At 40.8% G+C, this 11913-nt stretch overlaps 2 protein-coding genes across 3 annotated transcripts; one reads left to right on the top strand and one right to left on the bottom strand.

Moving 5' to 3' along the window:
* The first annotated feature begins 1112 nt into the window (after nucleotides 1-1112).
* Nucleotides 1113-3285, top strand: slc25a4 (solute carrier family 25 member 4). The gene is made up of 4 exons (XM_050044612.1): nucleotides 1113-1305; nucleotides 1934-2420; nucleotides 2518-2658; nucleotides 2765-3285. Exons 1-4 carry the CDS (start codon nucleotides 1195-1197, stop codon nucleotides 2920-2922), a joined length of 897 nt encoding a protein of 298 aa, XP_049900569.1. The 5' UTR covers nucleotides 1113-1194; the 3' UTR covers nucleotides 2923-3285.
* Nucleotides 3286-4009: 724 nt separating this feature from the next.
* cfap97 (cilia and flagella associated protein 97) lies at nucleotides 4010-11214 on the bottom strand. Of its 2 annotated transcripts, none has more exons than XM_050044603.1 (5): nucleotides 11032-11214; nucleotides 9185-10170; nucleotides 8515-8795; nucleotides 5468-5630; nucleotides 4010-4687 (listed from the first exon to the last, which is right to left on the bottom strand). In XM_050044603.1, the coding sequence occupies exons 2-5, from the start codon at nucleotides 10152-10154 to the stop codon at nucleotides 4563-4565; spliced, it is 1539 nt and encodes a 512-aa protein (XP_049900560.1). In that variant the 5' UTR covers nucleotides 10155-10170; nucleotides 11032-11214; the 3' UTR covers nucleotides 4010-4562. The 2 variants fall into 2 exon arrangements, with proteins under 2 accessions (XP_049900560.1, XP_049900561.1); XM_050044604.1 differs by having other exon boundaries at nucleotides 4010-4684.
* Between the last annotated feature and the right edge of the window lie 699 nt (nucleotides 11215-11913).

Raw genomic sequence — 11913 nt, 5'->3', positions numbered from 1 at the left:
CTGCAAATTGGCTGTATTTGATATCCCCACATGAATGAAGCAGTCTCTGAATCCAGCCACACTGTTGGACTGGATGTCCTGCGTCTCTCAGGCATCTTGGCTCCGTTCATATTGCTTTGGATCATATTGCGTTTTCGTGTCAGTTCTGCGTATCTGCACGTGGCATTTGTGATGTCAAGTCAGCCGGAATAACACTTCCGGTGCGACAGAGTAAAGCAAACTTGGCTTGAATCATGTCGTTGCTTTTTGGGGGTGCTGGTGGCATCTTATTTTGAAAGCAAAATTTCCGTTTTCCGTTCCTACTCCCCGTCCTACCTCGAGCTGGCTTGACACGGGGTTTTAACAGGTGCCAAAAGTGAATGTGCAGCAAAACTGTCAGTGAGCTGAGAGGAAAAGTCCAGTCTAAAATAAAATATAATAAAATGAAATAAAAGCAGGTTGTTGGTGGTGATTTAACTGAATACTCTCTGTCCTCTAAGTCTCCCATCCATTCGACCTCTGACCCAGAATCAACAGGTTGTATTTCAATCTAAAGTGGCACCCCCCTTATACTAATGAAAATAGGCTTTAACTCCATATTTTCTTTAGTAGCATAAAGCATATTGATGTGTTCAGAAAATGAGAGAAATGAAGTCACTGTGTCTTTATATGTCAGGGTCATACCACACCTCTGCTATGAAATGTTAAAAATGGTCTGTACACTGCAGGAAGATAGTAAAGAGTGCACCACAGCTGGGATGCACTACATAATACACTTTTCTTTATTTTAAGGCCTCTGGAAACACTTGACCCACAAGTGTATGTTTGTATTATGGATGAGGAGGCTGGGGCCAGCAGGATTTAAGGTAAAATGCTTTACCACGATTAGGATTAGATTAGATTACAAATAAATCTATGTTTTAATCATAATAAAACTATGCATATTATGTCCTTTAAACGTCCCCGACTTCGCATACCCCAATTTCAGGAACATGGCGCACGTCTTGCACTTCAACCTCGGAAGTTTATCCAGCCTCGTTTATCTGTTTGACAAAATCCAAATCCATCACTCAAAATTCTCGCGATAAATGGCGCTGATATATTAGGACAGATGGGGGGGCCTCGTCCACTTTGAGGGGCGTTGGGTTTCCCTGAGGACCTTGGTGAGGTTCAGAGTAGTCAAGGGTCTCACATCAGCACAAGGAGGATCCAAACATGTCGGACGCGGTGGTTAGTTTCCTGAAGGACTTTCTGGCAGGTGGCATTGCCGCTGCCATCTCCAAAACAGCTGTCGCTCCCATTGAGAGAGTCAAGTTGTTGCTGCAGGTAAAATAATTGAACCAGCTGTTGCCTAAAGCATGGCCGCATGTTCATTCTTTTATGCGTAAAGCGTGCGTAAATGTCGTTTTACTGATAAACCAAATATATAAATGTATATCTGGAATAATTTTCTAATTAAAGTAAAGTCCAAGTGTGCACTGTGCAAGTTCATATGCTGGGGTGCATAATGTCAGGGGGCACGTGAGAGGATCTGCGTCAAAGTGGAGATGGTTTTACGCACTGGACTTTGCAGTGTTGCTGCTGTGATGGCGATGGTGACAGGCCTCCTAATATGTGCCAATAAAATAGCCATAATAGTAGTTTATGAGCTCTTGGTGCGTTTATTGAGCAAATTATTTCTCCAATATAACAGATGACCGCGGTAATATTTAGTGGAATTGAATTGCTAAATTTAACCTGAACTATGTAATCTAATCCACGGCTGATTCTCAAATGACAGGAGTGTGCATGGAGGCTGGTCGGTCTACAACTACACACAGTAATGCCTGGCCGACTGTGTAAATACAATAAGTTATTGAAATTGAAATGCAAAACAATGAGAGAATTAATCATATCTTGAGGTAGTTGGACATTGTGTGTGTTTTTAATGTGCTTTAATTGTCTTTAATTGTAGGTCCAGCATGCCAGCAAACAGATCACCGCTGATAAGCAGTACAAGGGAATCATAGACTGTGTGGTGAGGATCCCAAAGGAACAGGGCTTCCTCTCCTTCTGGAGAGGTAACTTGGCCAACGTGATCCGTTACTTCCCCACCCAAGCCCTCAACTTCGCCTTCAAAGACAAGTACAAGAAGCTCTTCCTCGGTGGTGTGGATCAAAAAACACAATTCTGGCGTTACTTCGCCGGTAACCTCGCATCTGGCGGCGCCGCTGGTGCCACTTCGCTGTGCTTCGTCTACCCGCTCGACTTCGCCAGAACAAGGCTCGCTGCCGACATCGGCAAGGGCACAGCCGAGAGAGAGTTCACCGGTCTCGGAAACTGCATCAGCAAGATCTTCAAAACCGATGGCCTCAGGGGTCTGTACCTTGGATTCAACGTGTCAGTGCAGGGCATCATCATCTACAGAGCGGCCTACTTCGGATGCTTCGACACAGCTAAAGGTGCGCACATCTGCTCCATGTTACTTTGCTCATGTTTTTACGCATGTGTTTTAAGTATTTCGTTACGCACGGGTGACTTGACTCCTCCCCCTCACAGGTATGCTGCCAGATCCCAAGAACACGCACATCGTCATCAGCTGGATGATCGCCCAGACTGTCACCGCTGCAGCTGGTATTATCTCATACCCCTTCGACACCGTCAGACGTCGTATGATGATGCAGTCCGGACGCAAAGGAGGTGAGCCTCACTCAGTGGAACCATGTCTTATTATAGTGATGGATTTGCATTTTACGCACGCATCCACGAGCATCACGCCTCACTATCCATGTCCCCATTTCCACAGCTGACATCATGTACGCGGGCACAATCGACTGCTGGAGGAAGATCCTCAAAGACGAGGGAGGAAGAGCCTTCTTCAAGGGTGCCTGGTCCAACGTGATCAGAGGCATGGGTGGTGCCTTTGTGCTGGTGCTGTATGACGAGATCAAGAAGTTCACATAATAAACTTTCTAATCTCCCAGTCCTCAAGGAAACCTGTCACGTTGTTTTAAGTCTTAATTCTTGTGATAGAGTGATAACAGCTTGTGGTGAATTACAATGTGGGCATGTACAGGTAGGTATACTTGACCCGGGTGAACATGCCTCCTCAGAAATCTGTATATATCCCATCTACGACGCACACACACGTCTTTCAGTGTGACAGTCAAGCCAGTGTTTCAGTGGAGATGTTGTAATGATGCAGAAGATGACGTCACTACCCATCCTATGTCAGAGTCAGTTAGTAAGGCAGTTGCTGAGGCCCATGTGTTGTTATGTTGTGACACCTCACACATTATTTTATTAAAAATAAAGATTCATCAGTCTCATAGTCCATTATTTTTCATGCATGTGCTGTTGACATGGCAACCTGTCATCTGCAGTTTAACAGGCCTTTTTCAAAGCAGACATTTTGCCTTACCAGTAGGATGAAACAAGTACTGGTGTCACTAATGGTACTAACTGTTGTTCTGTTTAGTGTAAGAGAGCCATGATCGTGTGACACTGAGGCACCACACAAAACACCAGGACCCTAAAACTGAAGCAGTAAAACAGAATTCAGCTGTCATTCATTTTATTATTCACACCTGTGCTTTTCCTTCTGTGACATGTCAAATGTCTTCAATGAAAAAGCTTTTTTAAGAACACACTGCAGGTAATACACAGTAATTAGGATTCTGTCTTTATATTATAAAGTGACATCATCGCTCTGATTTTTACTTGTGGTAGAGTTTGTGGCAAATATTGGTTCATACATGGGATTTCACCAGTTGTACTCTGACACCTGCACTGCTGACAAACGATAACCATAAAGTCTGAGAGGTTTGTATCACAGCAGTTTTGGTTTTGCAAAGAACCGTTTGATAATGTGCAATATTCAAAGTCACAAGCACCACAGAAATATTGAGTAGTTTCATATACAACCACTCCCCTGGCCACCGATTGTGGCATGTGCTCAAGAATGTTTTAGGAGAGAACGCATTAAAAAAAGATTTTCTGTCCACCAGTTGTAAAACAGCACACCTCTAACTATTGGAACAAGCAGCTTTATTTTATAAGGCACATAATATACATAACCCCAAAATAATATTTCATATATTTTTTATTTAATGTTTAAAAACATCATTCTCTAGTGCATCATAAATTGTACAAATACGAGAAACGAGGGCAAACAAAAAAAAAAAGCAGATTTAATGGTAAGGTCTCTCACATAAACAGTTAATTGTCTGTAATTTCAATATGGCTGCTGAAGTATAGAGCATATTCCTTACAAATATACAGCTAGATAACTGTCGTGTAGAGCTACTGCAGTATTCAGAAGCCACAACTGAACTGTTGGAATGCATTATAGTAGGTCTGAGCTGACCATTTGCTATATTTCAGCATCAAAGAGAAAGAAGTCCACCTTCATTTTATCTGATAACCATGACGACACAAATCACTGAATAGCTGATTTAGGTAAGTAAAAGCCAGGTGAAGTCATGCATGTAAAAGCTGCTTTAAGCTTCATACCTTTACAACGTAACCGTTTGTGATGGACGGACACCAACAGATGTCACTAAAGGGAACCAGCGATGTGCTTCGTTGAAAATGGCAGTGTTTTTTCAGCACCAGGCCGGTCGGGGTGCACTTAGTTTTTTTGACCTGGGTGCAGGTGTTTTGCCGGAGTCAGAGGTGGTGGAAACTGCTCTGGAGCTGTGGTGGGCAGAACTGGCTGGCCTGGGTCCTGCTGGTGTGGATGACAGAAAAATATGTTTTTCTCATTTTCTGATTACCACGCATAAGGACAATGGTGTTCATCAGATTTGGTAAAGAAACTGGTTCTACTGTTGACAAATGGTTCAACAAATTTGACAGCAAATTTTGAAATAATGCTGAAAATTGAACTAGACAAATTATTTCAAATTATTCAAGCAAACATTAATTTAAGTAAACATCAGAAAGGTTTACAATGACAAGAAGAAAATCAGTCAATCAGTCGATACTGATGTATAAATCAATGGGTGATTCTTACCCGCATCAGTCTTCCACAGCTGCTTTTTACTGCCTGAAAATCTTCTTCTGTTAATAAAATTTCTGCAGCCATCTGACAGCAGCAGCTCAGACATGTCTCATAAATCTGCGGCCTTTAATTTGAGAGGAGCATCGCAGCACAGTGCCACATGCTGGTCCTCTTTGTTTACCTTGAATAAATCATCACATGCAAACAGCAGCAGGCTGCTGCAAATTAACTCTACACACCTCTGCTGGTGCCAAACTGCTCGTGTGGCATCAAAAACAGTGAGGGTTGGGGGCACAGGTGCTTTTATGGTGTGCAGTTACCTCACAAGTGGGTTTCTCTTAAAGTGCTAACCCACATCCCCAGGCCCCTGTGGTGTTGCCATACATACGTAATACATAACTGGGTGGAGAGATAGTCTTAATATGTTAAACATCATTCTAAAATGTTGGGTATAAACCCATTTCTAACACCGTAAAACACTGTCAGATCTAAACCCAAGTTACCTACCTGAGGATGTCTTACTGGAAGGCCTCTCTTTATTAGTGGTGGACATACAGACAGTGTACGAAGGAGCTCCCAGGTATCCCATGTGTCGTTGATAGTCTTCCAGTTGCTCTGAGCGCTTTAGGCCAGGTGTAGGCTTGACGGACTCCAGCCTCTTCAGGAAAGCCTTAAAGACACATAATGACATTTTTTACCTGGTAAGTAGTGATCAAATATCATACTGCAAATGCTAATTATCCTGACACACTGTTAAAGCCATCAGGTTTAATGTGAATTTCCAGGGTAGTAGTCAGGTTCACCTTGGAAAGATGTGGGCATATATGCAGTATATGAGGTCTGTGTCAAATATTTTCTTGTGGAAACTATCCATTGTTTTGAAAAGACAAGTGTGTCATGTGCTCTTTAAGTACTCAGTTCCTCTGAGTGTGTGTTGTGCCAGATTTCACTCTTAAAAATGCAGCAGCAGTTTTAGGTGAGTGTTAAACTTTTTCTAGCATTTGGTTGATTTAGCCCTTTACCACTGTTGTCAAAAATATCCATTTATCTATATGCATTGATTCTGAATATTAAGAACAATTGCAGTACTAATTTTTCGGAGTATCGATACAGCTGCACCTTCTTGCTGTCCTATTATTAATGTTTACTACAGTGACTTTTTTATGTGACATTGAAAATGGTATTGAAAATTATTTTTTCTGGATCCCCCCCCATTGTATCAAAGTTAGAAATCCCAGTATTGTGTCAACACTACCATTTATTATAAGTTGATCACATTTGTTCTGGCTTTTCACCCACAAAATATAAAACCCCTAAAACATTTATGAGGAGCTTGTATCTTTCACAAAACAAACAAGTATTTGACTCAGAAATGAAAAAGAAATTCTACAAATCCCAATTAAATTCTGAACTCACAGAAATATGTGGTAATTCACAGCAGCGTGAGCAACACAGTGCAGGCAAGTGGCTGAATGTCATACATGCAGTCACACTCCCACATGCATGCTGTGCAGAAATCCCTTAGTAAGCAAAACCTCCGCATAAGCAATGCAAATAGCAAAAAGCTCAACAGTCGAGAGGCTGTTTAGTTCACAAAGCTCAGAGATCATAAAAAGGCACTGCAGGCTTCCAAGTGCAGTCATGCTGATCACCTACTTCATATCCAAAATATGAGTAATTTGAAATCTCTTCAAATTAAATCTAATCCTCTACATGAATATACTTTTTTGATAGGAAATGAAGATATACTGTGCATTTTAACCAACCTTGAAATACACATAAGTAGTTCTACTTGGGCATGACAAACGGGGGGTCTTACACGTGTAATGTGTGGGGTGGACACTTCATCACACAGCAGATTCAATTACTTCACTCTAATAATAGAGAGAGTGAAGAGCACTCCTGACATCATAGAGAGATGGACGCAAAAGAGAAAGAACAGTCTGTCCTGAAAATGACTGCAAACAGATGAGAATGATAAAAACATCAATCAGGATTATTCCAAAATCTCTAATCAGCAACAATGAGAGACGTGTGTGATGATATCAGAGAAGAAAAGAATGCAACTTTTCTGTTTTCACTTGTCAGGATGCAATAACACTCTACTGGCTGCCTATTATAATTTCCTGATTATTTTTCTCCCTCTTATTTTTAAACACTGCTGTTTGCTTGTTCCACCAAGTGGTCAAGCAGAGTTAATATCCGAGGTGAGAGGCTAAAGTTGCAGAGGCTGAATGGTCTTATAATGTCACTCTGTGGTGCTGCTGGCCTGCCACCTGCTCCCATCTGTCCATGTCCATTCGTGTCTGTTTTCAGGGGCGGCACTCTTAGTCTGACACTGACTCAACCCAACTAACTAGTATCCTTAAAGAAATGTAAACTTTAGGAGGCAAATACCTGTTAGAATAAGGGATTTAACTGCAGAAAACCACACAGGCTAAAGTTAAGTTATAAAAACAGAATCAATTGTATGATTGTGACAATAATGGTAATTATATTATTATTATTATTATAATATTGCAAATATAGTTTATCTTTACAGATTATACTCATGCTGAATTGACTGTCAACAAATAACGCCTTGTATTCTGTGTCTCTAGAGTTAAATGTTCTGCTGTAAAGAATTGTTAATGTGACAGATTTCTTAAAGGGAGTTTGCCGTAATATTTTCCACCAAGTGCAGGCTGGGAAAATTTTTTTCAAAAGGAATCTAGTTGTATTCTTGCAAAAAGTGACCCTGCAAAATCCCCAGTCTTTTCAAAATCCTATAGTGTGTGACTCAAAATTCAGTCTTTTTATGTGAGAGGGTGTCAGACTCAAGTCTGTAAAAAATTTTGTCGAAGTCTTTTCAGAGTCTTCTATGGTTGGCATAAGTTAGACGTAATACACAAATGAGAAATCTGGAACTTCTGCCTAGAGACACTGCAGCCCCAATATCACCTACTACATAATACTAAATTAATACTTTATTTTTTTTTTTCTATTTTAGCATTTTGAACACCACAGATATGTTTCAAGATTAATTGGAACTTTTACTTTGTTATTAGGTCAATGTAGAGACAGACAGGAATAAAGGAATAAATGCCATGTGACAAAGGTTTCAGCTGAGGGTTTGACTTGAACTTGTGGATAGATGATATACTGTTTGGGAATAACATTCACTTAGAAACTCAAAAACACACTTTTCACACTGGCCCCAGAACTGACACCACTGCTGCAGTGTATACAGCAGATAAGGTTCGAATCAACTTCTTCAGGTCAATTGTGCTACGCAGCCAGTACCTGAGAATCAGAGAAAAGCTGATTCTCATGTGGATCTGAAGAGGTGCAGTTTGTAACACTGTGTGCATGAGCTTAACATCAGTAACACTGAGCTTCATGAACCACAAGCCTAAAGCAAATATTCTGTCATATCCAACTTTATTTAAGGAGGACTGACTGAAAAGCAAAAAGGAAAACTGAAGAATTCGAGTGACTGAAGTACCTATTCTTATATAAAGGTTTATGGGTCAGTGTTTACATCACAGTATCAATCCACACAAGGCAAAACTCACCAGGTTCTCCCTCTCAATGCGTTGCTGTTCCCGCTGTCTGTTAAGAGCACTGTGAGAGAGGCGATTATGAGGCGACTTGCTGGCCACGTGGGTTTTCTTTCTTGCTGTACTTCCTGGTCTGGGCCCTGGAGAATGGCGGGACAGCTCCCGAAGAAGACGCTGGTTCTCGCGATCTATGCGTCGGACCTCATCGTTGGTGAATGAGTAGTTCTTCCTGTTCCTCCCTCCAGGATAGCGCAAGACCAGTTTACTTCCGAGCTGACTCTCTGAACTGAGGGAGCCTAATTGGTGAAAAGGACATTTGTTATAGTTGGGGACTGACTGGCTCCTGGAAATGCAGTTTTTGGCACTTTTGAGTTGTCTTCATTTTTCAGCCCCAGAGATTGCTGCTTGGTGATTATAAACCATTGAAAACATAGTTATGATTGTTATATCAAATCTGCCAGTACATTCCCATAAATACTATACACTTCACCTTTAATGGGTTTATTTTTTTTCCAGCTTTTTCATTCTACCTGTAAACTGTTGAAAACTCATGTCCATACCAAGGCCCTAACTTTTGATGGGGTAGATATTGCTTAATTTTAAGGGGTGACAAGTCAAAAAGGTTTGTGAGTAACCTGGTATAAAACAAATAGCAAAGCATTAACTGACAGACAACTTTACTCACAGTCGTCTACATCTTGATCTGAGTCCTCATCTTGATGTATGCTGCTGAGGCCACTGGAGGGCACTCTTTCCTGCTGCTGCTGCTGCTGTTGTTGCTGCTGCTGCTGCTGCTGCTGCTGCTGCTGCTCTTTCAGGCTACCCTCTTCTGCCTCTGTGTTGTTCAGGTCCAACGACTGGAGAGGGCTAAAGTCAGAAGAGGAGAGGGGGCTCACATCTGTCACTGTATCCTCTGACTCCTCTGTACGGCCAATAGGCCCCTCCCGAGATCCTGTTGAGCCCACTCTGGTCCTTCTCACTCCAGGAGATGAAGGTTTGTTGGCCTTGTGAAAGACGGAGGAATCACAACTGCTTCTCCCATTGCTACTGCTACAGGAGTGCTCCGAGTCTGCGTCTACGCTGCTCTCGGTTGAGGTGGGGGATGGCGTTCGGGTGCGCCGACTTCTTATCAGTTTTTTAGGAGACTGTTTATTTCTCCCTTTTGAGCCTGAGTGTTTGGATGGTGGTGTTTCCTCTTCAGACTCATTTGGACTCTGACTGTACACATCTTTATAATCAAACTCTCTGGCCTCAGTCAACAAAGCCATGAGTGTTCCTTTGGACCTGTTAGAGTGCATATTAGAGTCTGCCTCACTATCACTGCTATTACTGATGACCTTTTCTGATGCACATGCAACAGATACGCCAGACACCCTGCTCCTGTCTTCTTCCTTTGACTGACAGATGTCCTTCTTCCTTTCTGCTCTGCTGCTACTGTTGTTGTCAGCTGCTGTCACATGTTTTTTTGGCCCATCAGTCCTCGGGGACAAGCCACCTTTTGTGTTTTCTGTCTGTTTTGCAAGTAGGCTCTCATGTGGTGGTGGGCGCTCCTTTCCCCCTCCATCTTTACTGACGCTGCGTTCATCGCAGTCACTGTCGAAAAACGAATGATCCACTTCACCTTCTAGTTCACCTGGGCTGAACATGGCAGACATTGCCAACACGCTGGACCTGCAAGGCAGCGTTACATAACAACATTAGGCTACTATAGGTCAAAGAACTGTGCCAATGATTTTTCGGCTCGCACAATGTTTTAACCAATGTACTACAAATTCAGATTTTTCATGATGTGTTTTAGAGATTGAACACATTTTTTTCTACCACACCATGACTTCCATTAGGTTTTATTCAGTTCCATACAACACTAAAATCAGTTAGTAAACTCTTGAAAATCAAAATCTGTATTCATTTTGTGACATTATCATTGTGTGATACCAGTTTGGACTTTTCAAGCTGCACTTAAAACCTACATTACCACACAACAATACTGTAATACTGGAAAAAAGTGACTTGGATTTGATGCAGATGTCCTGTGTGATGGATTACACATCTCAGACAGATTTCAATTAGGTAATTTACTCAGAAACCATCAAGGCAGAAATGGAAACCAGTGGCTGTGGGAAAATACATCACACAACTCCATCAAGATTGATTTGAAAACGTTTAGGAAAAATGTGAGGAATATTGCAAATGATTTGTTGTTGAGGAGCTAAATGTAGCAAACACATTAGCATGGTCCACTGTATGTTTTACTTATACGGTATTCAGTCACAACATTATGAATGTATCTAAATGTAGCATCTGTAGCTTAGCGTTACTATCAAATTTAGCATGAGATTTGGACAGACAAGCTGTAAGAACGATACTGTCATTAAAGACACTTTTCACCACGTCATACACCATGAAGGAGAAACACGTTAACACCTTGAACACAACCCAGCTTGATAGCTAACTAAAGTATGCTAGCTCACTTAGTCCAACTGTTATACGTTTAGGTTAGCTAACTTTAGCCCTATGATATCGATCTCTTACCTGGCGGAGGGGCTTCCGGTAAACAGTGTTTCACGTTACAGTTGCATTTAACTCTTTGGAGAGGATGTGTTCCGTTGAAAAGACGAATACATGAAACGCAATGCTGCGTTAGAAGCAAAACAAAATCTCCGTTAGCGGCTCCAGCTGGCTGCTGTCAGCGTGACATGGTGCCTTGTAACTAGGCAACGTCACTTCCTGGCAACGGTTACTCTGCAGTGATGTCGTGGGCTAGAGCCTTTGCTTTTTTATTTTAAAATGGATACAGTTGATTGTAGATATTTTATTTGTGGTATTTTTTCACCCACGTTTTTATTTTAGACGTTTATTTTGCGAGACTTAGTTTTTTTATTTTTTATTTTTGCAGTACTTCCTTTATATTCTCTTTTATATTTATTGTTACGCACCAAAAAAAAACTTGCGTGAATACCTGGTGAATACCTGCTTGGCAAAAAAAACTGATACAGATTCAGAGTATAAGTATAGTGAGTTGGTTATTAAAAAAAATTATAAATTGAAAAAATAGATAGATATACACACTCAATTTGTTTAGCAGACCCCGAAGATTTTCCTTTGTTATGTTTCTTTTTCCTACATTTTAGTTGTTGTACAATTATTTTATTTTTAGATTATGAAATATATTGGCTTCAACTTTTATAATAAAAAACTGGAAAAGCGGTGAGAGGCAGAATTTATATATATATATGTATATCAATATATAGCGTTAGTTCCTGGAAAAAATTTAACCTATACTAAATATAAATTCTTCATATGGTTAACTTACCAGGAACAATGTAGCTTAACCTAGACATTCACCAAACTGCAGTGTTTATATATATATATATATATATATATATATATATATATATATATATTATATATATA

The sequence above is a fragment of the Epinephelus moara genome, chromosome 5, assembly GCF_006386435.1.
Source record: "Epinephelus moara isolate mb chromosome 5, YSFRI_EMoa_1.0, whole genome shotgun sequence".
NCBI lineage: Eukaryota > Metazoa > Chordata > Actinopteri > Perciformes > Serranidae > Epinephelus > Epinephelus moara.
This window is presented reverse-complemented; position numbering and strand designations above follow the sequence as displayed.

Bases quoted from the DNA above. Each gene is read 5' to 3' on its own strand.
- slc25a4 (XM_050044612.1), top strand. From the start codon at position 1,195: ATGTCGGACGCGGTGGTTAGTTTCCTGAAGGACTTTCTGGCAGGTGGC. The intron at 1,306-1,933 runs GTAAAATAATTG...CTTTAATTGTAG, and splicing joins GAGTCAAGTTGTTGCTGCAG to GTCCAGCATGCCAGCAAACA. The intron at 2,421-2,517 runs GTGCGCACATCT...TCCCCCTCACAG, and splicing joins ATGCTTCGACACAGCTAAAG to GTATGCTGCCAGATCCCAAG.
- cfap97 (XM_050044603.1), bottom strand. From the start codon at position 10,154: ATGTCTGCCATGTTCAGCCCAGGTGAACTAGAAGGTGAAGTGGATCAT. The intron at 8,796-9,184 runs GTGAGTAAAGTT...TTCACCAATTAG, and splicing joins AGATCAAGATGTAGACGACT to GCTCCCTCAGTTCAGAGAGT. The intron at 5,631-8,514 runs GTGAGTTTTGCC...TGTGTCTTTAAG, and splicing joins GCATTGAGAGGGAGAACCTG to GCTTTCCTGAAGAGGCTGGA.